The sequence below is a fragment of the Myotis davidii genome, unplaced genomic scaffold (genome assembly GCF_000327345.1).
Source record: "Myotis davidii unplaced genomic scaffold, ASM32734v1 scaffold705, whole genome shotgun sequence".
Classification (NCBI taxonomy): domain Eukaryota; kingdom Metazoa; phylum Chordata; class Mammalia; order Chiroptera; family Vespertilionidae; genus Myotis; species Myotis davidii.
In genome coordinates this window covers 1,646,988-1,656,783 of record NW_006296405.1, presented here as the reverse complement: position 1 = coordinate 1,656,783, position 9,796 = coordinate 1,646,988, and the positions used below count along the sequence as shown (strand labels likewise).

The 9,796-nt window shown below is 42.8% G+C and overlaps 1 protein-coding gene across 1 annotated transcript in view; it reads right to left on the bottom strand.

Annotated features, from left to right (window-relative positions):
* Positions 1-403: 403 nt before the first annotated feature.
* The window catches only part of RBM28 (RNA binding motif protein 28), a 31,957-nt gene continuing 22,564 nt past the window's right edge, over positions 404-9,796 (bottom strand). Inside the window, exons 14-19 of the mRNA XM_006771401.2 lie at positions 8,707-8,865; positions 6,552-6,701; positions 6,141-6,215; positions 3,346-3,602; positions 2,664-2,763; positions 404-629 (exon numbers count right to left, since the gene is read on the bottom strand). Coding sequence (XP_006771464.1) covers positions 495-629; positions 2,664-2,763; positions 3,346-3,602; positions 6,141-6,215; positions 6,552-6,701; positions 8,707-8,865 — 876 coding nt within the window. The 3' untranslated portion in view covers positions 404-494. The remainder of the gene's footprint in view (positions 630-2,663; positions 2,764-3,345; positions 3,603-6,140; positions 6,216-6,551; positions 6,702-8,706; positions 8,866-9,796) is intronic.

Genomic DNA, 9,796 nt, shown 5'->3' with positions numbered 1-9,796 from the left:
TTTCTCTGCTCTGTCGTAATCAATTCCTGCAGTATGTAGGTCTCTAAGTGAATTAGAGTTAGGGATTTTAAAAATGTTCATAAATAATAAAGGATTCACATATATCAGAAATAAGAGTCTGTTATTCAAAAAGCCACAAAATATCTTATCTAGAGAAGACACTTAAAATATACACCTTAAAAATTCAGCACTTAGGAATGCATTTTACAATTGTTTCCATTTGAGAAACAGCGTTAAAATGGATAATAATTATAAACACAACTTCACATAATAATCTGGATAATTAATGTGCAAGAAGCATCACAATGTTTCTCTGATATTTCTCTTTATGGTTAATAACCAACAAAGTCCAGATGAGCACAGCCCAGGAAGCGCCCCCAATGAAGTGGCAGTGTGTGGGGGTTCTTCCCCTTAGGAAACAGCATTGGGGTGGGGAGGAGCCTGGGAGCTTCACCAAGAAACGCACAATCCAGCCTCTATCCAGTCCGCTGGCATCAACTGTCAAACCACTTGCTTCTCTTTGCGAGAGGCACTCCTTTAGAAGATCCCAATAATTTCTGCTTATATTGTTCGACCAGCTGGTTGAAGCGAATTTCTGTCTTATTTTCCTTAGCTTTTTTCTTAAGCACCTACGAATGAAAGGTAAGAAAACAAAAGATAGTCAATTGCAAGCAGTAAATATCAGCTTACCCAAAGGCCACCCACAAGAAAAAATAAGTGGAGAGATCTTGTCCCCCAAAAGAAGGGGACTTCCAGAGTGACCCTTGCAGAGAAAAAGCCTCAAAGAATCACCCATTGGTAAGCAATCAGGCCAGGAACGCATAAGCCAGTGGTTCTCCACCTTGGCTGCACATCGGAATCACCTCGGAATCTTTTTAAAATACTGGTTTCTGGGCCTCATCCTCCAGAATGAGGTTGAGAACCACTGGCAAAGAGAACACACTGCTCAGGGTTTCAGAGGCCGCTCCAAATGCTCACCTGCATCTCCTCAGAGGGGAGTCAGCCAGGTGTGGATGCTTTCCTTGCCCCTCCCTCACCAAGAACAATGCACACTAGATTTCAGAGACAGAGCTCCATAAGACAGTATGTAGAGGTTGAGACTTTCCAGACACAGACTTTTTGAGGATAATGGGAAACCAATGCTTCGTATACCCTTAAAAGAAAGGGAGTAAGGAAGGAGAAAGAAAGCTTGACCTCAAATTTCAAAAACTTAGGACTACTATTCTCTCCTAAATGGAAGTAGGGCTCTTTGGAAAAATGGCTAATGCCAGGACTAGGGAAGAAATATGTCAGATGAGCTGGGACATCTGATTGTACTAGGAAACAAGGAAAATAACAAAGACAGGGTTATCTCACAAGGACTCAGGGGTCAACCTGGCAAAGTTTCTGCTGGCCTAACAGGTATGACTGCATTTGATGGAAACATATCAAGTATATAAAAACTCAGGAGTTCATAATACTATAAAATCTTACTAGTCACCATAGGAGGTTGATAGGACACCAACTCATTATTCTGAAAACTGATAAAGAGAAAAAAAATCTAACATTTATTCTGTCATTCCTATAGTATATCATGGTAACCAAAAAGTTGAAAAGTTTCTTTTTTTCTAGAATTCTACTAAAAAAAAAAAAGCAAAGGATTGATAAAATTAGAAAATCACCATTCTGAACCCAAATTGAAATAATGGATTTATACAGCAATCCTCAATGGTGCTAAAACCATTAGGTGAGAGGTTGGTGGGGGACTTTACAAATGGAGGGATAAGGTAGACAATCCCTAAACCTACTGATGAGTTTGAGCATCACCAAAAATGAGGCAACCAGACATTAGATGCCTTATGATGTGATGCAACAGAAAGCACACAGCATTACCTAAGAAATACTTTTGCCAAGAAAACTGAACTTGAATCTAATCAAACCTCTAGATATGGCTACTAGTGTATAGACAATTTGGGGTTTTATAGAAACAATTTAAATGACATCATAAGGAAGCAAAACAGCTAAACTTAAAATGTAATACATTCTAAAAGGCAAATGACCTGGTTTCTCCAACAAACTGAGAGCATGGAAAAAAGGGGCTGACAAGGAAGACTGGATATTATTGGGAGAGGAGGGGGAGAATTTAGAGATATAAAACCAAATGTAATATGTAGACTTTGAATGCTGACTCACACCAACCAACTATAAAAAGATATTTTTGAGGCAATTGGGGACATTTTAATATGGGCTGTGTATTAGGTGACATTGAGGGCTTCTTGTTACTCATTGGATGTGATCATAGGTGTGTGTGTGTGTGTGTGTGTGTGTGTGTATGTCCCCTGATCAGTTGGAGATGCATTCTGAAGTATTTTTTTGAGCAATATACATTTCCCCATGAGGCACATTTACAAGTAAAGTAGAGTTTGCTTTAATGAACTGGGGGCAGGGAGCGTGTATGGAGGACAGGTAAGACAGGATAACTGTTGAAGCACAGTAACTGATATGTGGGGTTTATTTTCCTATTCTCCCCACTTTTAGGACTGTGTGCCTCAATATCCACTAAAAAGCTGTAGTCCTGAATATAGCTGCAATTTAGAAGCCCTTTTTTTGCCCAACTAATCAAGGTACAAAGCAACTGCCAGCCCAGCAGAGCGTGTCATGCCAAAGCCTCGTGCCCCACTCACCTGCTTGGGAGGTGATTTCTGCTTCTCCTTCTTCCACTGGTTTGTCTGGGGCTTTGGCTTTTTGGGAGGGAGAGACTTCACTTTGCCTTTGTCCCGCAACCTGAAACAATACAGTCACGGGTCACCCCGAGTTCTTCCTCTAATTGGCACTCCTGAGGTTCCCTCAGCCAGGAAGATAAAATGCCTTTCTTACACTGGCTTTTTCTAACCCATGACAAGTCATTCTAAAAAGGGATATTGCAACAGAATGTCCTAAGGCTCAACATTTGTACATTTGGTTTTTGTTTTGGTTTAAAACCTCAAGAGAATCCCCAAAAAACTTCATTTATTTAACAAATATTTTTTGAAGATTAACTTCTGTTCATAGCACTAGTCTGTGGCCCCAAACAGAAACTGCAGGGGACCTCAAGTCAGCGGGCCTCAGCTGGACAGGAGGAAGCTCTGCAGAAAAGGAGGAAAACGGCGTGAAAGCCCGCCCTGCGAGGCTCCTCTGAGGCCCCCTCTGCAGGTCCCGTTCTGGCTTCCATGTGGTCCAGGACTGACACCTCTGCTTGTGCTTTGGGACGGGCACAGCACTAAGCACCCCTGGCATCCAAACAAAAGCCACGAAGAGGAAAAGAGCTAAGCAAAAACAAACCCTCTCAGAAGCCATCACGGTCTCTGCCGTCACCCTGCATCTCACCTCACTTTGGGTCCTCGGTGTGAGGGCAACGCCAGGACCTTTCTTCTCTTCTTCCCATCAGGTAGCTCCACCTGCTCCACTTCGGCCTTGGTCTGGAACCCTGCCCAGGAGACAGAGCCCGCCTTCCCCTTCTGCCCCGGGGGGGCCTTGCTTTGCTCCCGTGTGTGGTTTTGAGCTGCTTTCTGTTGCTGGTCTTCTCTCAGCTCCGGCTGCTCCTGTTGGGCCTCACCCGTTGTGGACTTGGATTTCATTTTTTGCTGCACAAAACAAGAGACCACCATCTGGTTTCTGGATGAGGTTATGTGCTGGAAACGCTCAGCACAAGAAGATTTTAGGTGAGCTTGGTGAAGAGAGAGGAATTCTTCCAACGAAAAGGTAAAGACTACAGGAAAGTGAATACAAGTGGTTTACAGGCCCTAATATAGTAACAAATGGTTACTGAGTAGAGGCACAAAATAAATATTTTCCTTTCCATATGCAGAAACAGAGGGAAAGTACATGCATGCACAAGACTTGAAAGCAGGTGGGGTGGAGAGAGGGGGTGGGAGGGAGGCTAGTAACATGAGAGAATTACTAAAGGTGAAATAATGGGAATACCAGAAGAAGAAAGGAACAGAAGAAATATTTGAAGTAATAAGGGCCGAGAATTTTCTGAAATGAATGACAGACACTAAACCGCAGATCCAGGGAGCTCAACAAATAACACAAGATAAATATCAAAATTTACACCTGGGCATACTATATCAAACTGCAGAAAATCAAAGATAAAGGGAAACTCTTAAAAGAAGCCAAGGAGGGGGGATCCCTTACCTACAGAGAAACAAAGATAGTATTACATTGGATTTCTTTTCAGAAACCATGTAAACAAGAAGAGAATAGCATAAAATATTTATCACTCAAAAGAGAAAGAGAAATAAAGAAATTTCTTAGACAGCCCTGGCTGGATGGCTCAGTTGGTTAGAGCATCTTCCCATACACCGAAAAGGTTGTGGGATCGATTCCCAGTCAGGGCATATACCTAGGTTGTGAGTTCAATCCCTGGTCGGGGTATATATGGGAGGCAACTAATGAATGTTTCTCTCCCTCTAAAAAATCAATAAAGGCCACCCGGTATGGCTCAGTAGTTGAACATCAACCTATGAACCAGGAGGTCACAGTTCAATTCCTGGTCAAGGCACATGCCTAGGTTGTGGACTTGATCCCCTGTGTAGGGTGTGCAGGAGGCAGCCGATCAATGATTCTCTCCCATCATTGATGTTTCTATCTCTCTCTCCCTCTGCCTTCCTCTCTGAAATCAATAAAAATATTTTTTTTAAAAAAGGGGAAAACATTAGAGAATAAATAAATCAAGATTTAAAAAAGGTGCTATGAGAAGTAAGGCATCAAAGATGGTACATATTTATGTTGCACTAAAGTGGAAAAAGAAAATGAAGTTTCACATGAAATCAATGTTGTATTGTTTTGTCCTTTCACTTTACAAGTTGAGATAGGCACATTGATACACAAAGATCTATTATATAATGTTACATGCCATCTCTGCTTCTAAGTGGTAAGGGCACACACAGATGGGAAGAATAGTGTCTACCTTTCAGGACTCACAGCCTAATGGAGATAAGAGACACAACTAAAGTGGCTTCAGAATCACCTCCTGAAACAATGGCTTAAGGCAGTTAATAAACCTAGAAGTAAAAAGCTGCCTTGAACAAGAACCAGATCACAGGTTTTCAACCCAGGGCATTGTGTCAAGCACTGAACCTACTCCTCTACTGGTCATGCTCACACTACCCACCACAAAAACTGCAAATGTCTGATACATGTGCCAGCTAGGGTATAACAGCAAGGTCAGCTGTAAGAGCTTTGGCATCAAGAATAGTCTGATCCTATGTTGGGGGGGAATTGGTACAAGAGTACTGACTGTGCGCTGACCACGCACATGCGAGACAACTTACATGTATTAACTCATGTAATCCTCATCAGCCATGTGCGGTGGATATTATCAACCCCACTTTACAAACTAGGAAATGAAGCCGACAGAGGTAATAACCTGCCAAGGAACTCGGCCAGCAGCAGAGGCTGACTATGAACGTAATAAGTATTCCCATTCCCCAACTCCCTGTTCTTTCCTCTATGCCACACTAGATTAAAAGCAGTACTAAAACTATCAGCCATCACATTTCTGGAGCCATCTAAGAAGAAAAATCAATTATGAAAGAGACCGCTGAAATCTACAGGTGTGCACAACTTTAATTGTGGCCATTAATTCTGACATGGACCATCAGCAAGCACTGCCCGAGTCGCTGCCTGGGCGTGTACCAGGCTGCTTCCTATGAATACTTATGTCCACACTCAGCCTGCTGCTGGCTGAGTTCCTGGGCAGGTTATTACCTCTGGCAGCTTCATCTCCTAGTTTGTAAAATGGGGTTGATAATGTCCACCAGACATGGCTGATGAGGATTAAATGAGTTCATACATGTAAGTTGTCTCGCATGTGCGTGATCAGCACACAGTCTTCTCTCCTTCCTCTCCCTTCTGTGGGGCTCTCACAAGACAGGCCAGCAGAGGAGGTAGCCTAGAGAGTGCTGGGGGACGACGAGTAAAGAGTAACACAGGACTTACTGAGGTAGAGTCCCATTTCAAGGGGGCAGATCACAAACTGAACAAAACAGAAGTTTAGATATGGCCTTTAAAATCTGTTTTAACTGAAGTGTACACTTAAAAACAGCAGGTTGTATATTATGTGTTATGAACAACAATTAAAAAATAACAAAAACAGAAAAAACATTTCAGTTCTGTACCTGGCTGCGCTGGATCCTCAGTTCCTTTATTTTAAGCTTCCTTCGATCTTCCAAAGAGAACTCCACTATTGGTCTCTGTGTCAGAAGGAGACAGAATGTCATTCATTCGATTTCTTAATCTCTGAGTGCAATGAGCTGAGTTGTCTCCCACCATTGCCCTCTTTTCTGCAAGTCAGAGGTGGCTGCTCACTTAACTCTACTTACAGGTAAGGGGCCGTAGTGTAAGTAGTCTACACAATTTAGAGTTCCTGCCAATCATCTTATTACCTGAATCACTGCTCATTGCCTCCATCGACTTGCTGCTCTTTCCCATCACTCAAATGTCTGAGAGAGCACTGGACACAAAGGAGAGGAACGGTTTTCTGTAAAAGGTCCTCAGGGGAACAGCTCTCCCCACAGGATGAGGCTCACCTTCTGAGGCCCATAGATTTCTGGGTTGTTGTTGATGTGGCGTAGGGCAGTCAGAGCATGCTCGTGCTCCTGGAACTCTGCAAAGGCGTAGCCCAGGGACTGACCCTTAATTTTCCCGTAAACTCCTTTAAGGTCTCGCATCACCTTACACTATGAGTAGAACAAGAAAAAGAATCAGTAATTACAGGAGGAGGGCCTTAACAGATTCAATTCTTGGGACACATTCTTCAGCTAGATCACCACAAGAGTTGTACTAAAATAACACTGTGACTGTCTGTTTTATTAGAATACAGCTACTGAGAGCACAAAGCAAATTAAATAGGTATTTTCATGCTTTCTAGGGGTTTACAGACATTGACACTGACCTACAAATAAGCATGCATATAAAATCGACTCTCCAAGAAGAAATTATAATAACTAACTACTAACAATACATACAAGTTGAGAGGTCCATGGTACCTGAAGTTGTATATTAAGTTATCACTGAGGATAAAATGTAGTGCTAGAGCTCATCATTGTAGAAACCACTCAGAAATTACTGCCCTGGCCGGTTTGGCTCAGTGGATAGAGCGTCAGCCTGCGGACTGGAGGGTCCAGGGTTTGATTCCGGTCAAGGGCATATGCCGGGGTTGCGGATTCGATCCCCAGTGGGGGGTGTGCAGGAGGCAGCCGATCAATGATTATCATCATTGATGTTTCTCTCTCTCCCTCCCTTCCTCTCTGAAATTAATAAAAATATATTTTAAAAAAAGAAAATTACTAAAGAAGGGAAGGAAGAAAGCCTGATAGCTTTAAATAAGGCATTTCAGGCACGGGGAGAAGCCTGCACCACATGCAGTCTCAGAAATACAAAAAGAAGCTCCAGCAGTCTTTGCTGGGCACTCAGATCCTCCCTGATGTGGCCTTTCCCTAAATCCTTAAGCTGAATGTAATAGGCATCCTGGGGCACTGAGATACAGCAAGGAATCTTGGGAAAACTGATCATTCACATCTATTACTCGTAGAAGCTGGGCATTAGGTCTAGGCATTAGGACCACTTGGATGCTCATTTGGTGTATGTCCAGTATCTACTCTGTGCCGTGCACTATAGGGAAATCAAGAAGAGCATAGAATGAGGTTCCTGTCCTCAAGAAGCTTACTCTCTTGCGGAGACACTATACTCACACATATGAGAGAATTAAAGAAAAAAACTCAATACAATGCAGATATTGTAAAACACGTAAGTTTCTCTAAATGACAGGTTTTAAATGTGCAGACACTTAAGTGTTGTGGATGTTGATATGAGGAATTACACAACTGACCCCTATACCAGTAACACTTTGAACAGTTTTACCAAGAGTGGCATGTGCACATTCTCTCACGTAATTCCCCAAATACCAATACCATACATTTTGGTGAGGCTCTCAGGGATTAGGAAAAGTTATGGGGATGAAACAGAGCACAGAAGATTCATAATACTGGCTATGTTACTTTTTCAGGAAATACTGATCGATAGATTACTATGTGCCGGGTGCTATGCCAAGCATTAGAAACAATGAGATGACACCTGCCCTAAAACAGCTCAGTTTGGTTGGAGAAATGGCTGATAAACAATTGCAGGACAGCATAATAGTAAGCACTATGACACAGGGATGCAAGCCGCCATGGGGGAAACGGGAAGCAGAAAGGCTTCTGTTCTCCGTGTCTAACCGTGTCAGTGTGAACAGTGTTTGTCTAGCACAGCTGCTGACGACCTGTGCAGCTCCCTGTGCTCACCACAGGGCACTGAGGACTCTCACCATGGGCTGGGAGCCTAAAGGATAGCAAAATGCTCTTCTAAAGAGCAAAGCACACAGGTGATTTTCTCTGCAAGAAAATTAACATTACAGCACCTGGCATAATGCTGAGCACACAGAGGGCATTCAGTAAGTGCTTGCTAAGTACTTCACTAGGGCAGAGACTTCCTCACATTCTACTGCAATCTGGTCAGATGTGAAAGGCAGTTCTTAGAAAAAAGGAAAAAAAAAAAAAAAAGCATGAAAACTGCCAAAGTCAGCCCTGTCTGCTGACAATGTGTCCAGAAGAAAATGTGTCAATCTGCTAGCACCACAGCCTGAAAATAAATGCTCCATCTGACCCAGGACCAAAGTTCTGAGCGGGCAGGGCCAACTCTCACCTCCTTGATGCGCACTCCCTTCTCCCCTCTAGTGGCATTCAGCAGCAACTTTCTGAGCTGTTTGTCATCCACGGCCTTGGGGAGATTGTGCAGGCAGAGCCTGGTACGGGAGACAAAGATATTCTGGTCCTTCAGTTTCTGATGCTTCAGTAGCTCAAACTGAAAGAACAAAAAACTGTTAACAATCTAATCCACCCTTTAAAAATGCAGGCTCACAGTTCTACAAGAGGAAAGAACCACGACCCCATCCAATAACTATGCACATAGAGAAAAGGAGGGAAATCACCCACCCTGCAGCTGTACGGTCCCAGCACAGGGAAAGAAAGGATCAGGAGGCAAGATGGTGGGCACGTGGGAGTCATGATGGCATTAGACTGAATTCGAAATCCAGCCCTAACTGGAGAAGTTACATGAAATTTTTTAAGCCACAATATTTTCACCTACAAAGTGGAACTGTAGATCAAAATACTAGTATAATGTCAATTTCTCAGCAGTGATGCAAGGCCAAAATGGGGAGATATACATAAAATCCTGACCTCAAAACTGGGCCCAGAGTAAATAATAAATAATACTGTAGTTAACATTTATGCCCAGTCCTGATCTACCCACCAACTCAAACTATTAGTCTTTCCAAAAATAATAGAATTTCTTTAAAGAATACTTGAGAGAATGCTGTCTTGTCTCTACTCTGCCACCTTTAGGCAAAGGAATATCCATGACCACAGAAATGAATTCTGCTTCTAGAGCAGGGCTGGGCAAACTTTTTGACTCGAGGGCCACAATGGGTTCTTAAACTGGACCGGAGGGCCGGAACAAAAGCATGGATGGAGTGTTTGTGTGAACTAATATAAATTCAAAGTAAACATCATTACATAAAAGGGTACGGTCTTTTCTTTTTTTAGTTTTATTCATTTCAAACAGGCCAGATCCGGCCAGCGGGCCGTAGTTTGCCCACGGCTGTTCTAAAGCATCAGCCTCTACTATGCTGCACAAAACACTGACCCAGGGCAGCCTGTCTCAAAGATGAAAGATGACATTCTCCTCCTGATGTTTGTTTTAATTAGAAATATTAGCAGAAAAAAGGTTCAAA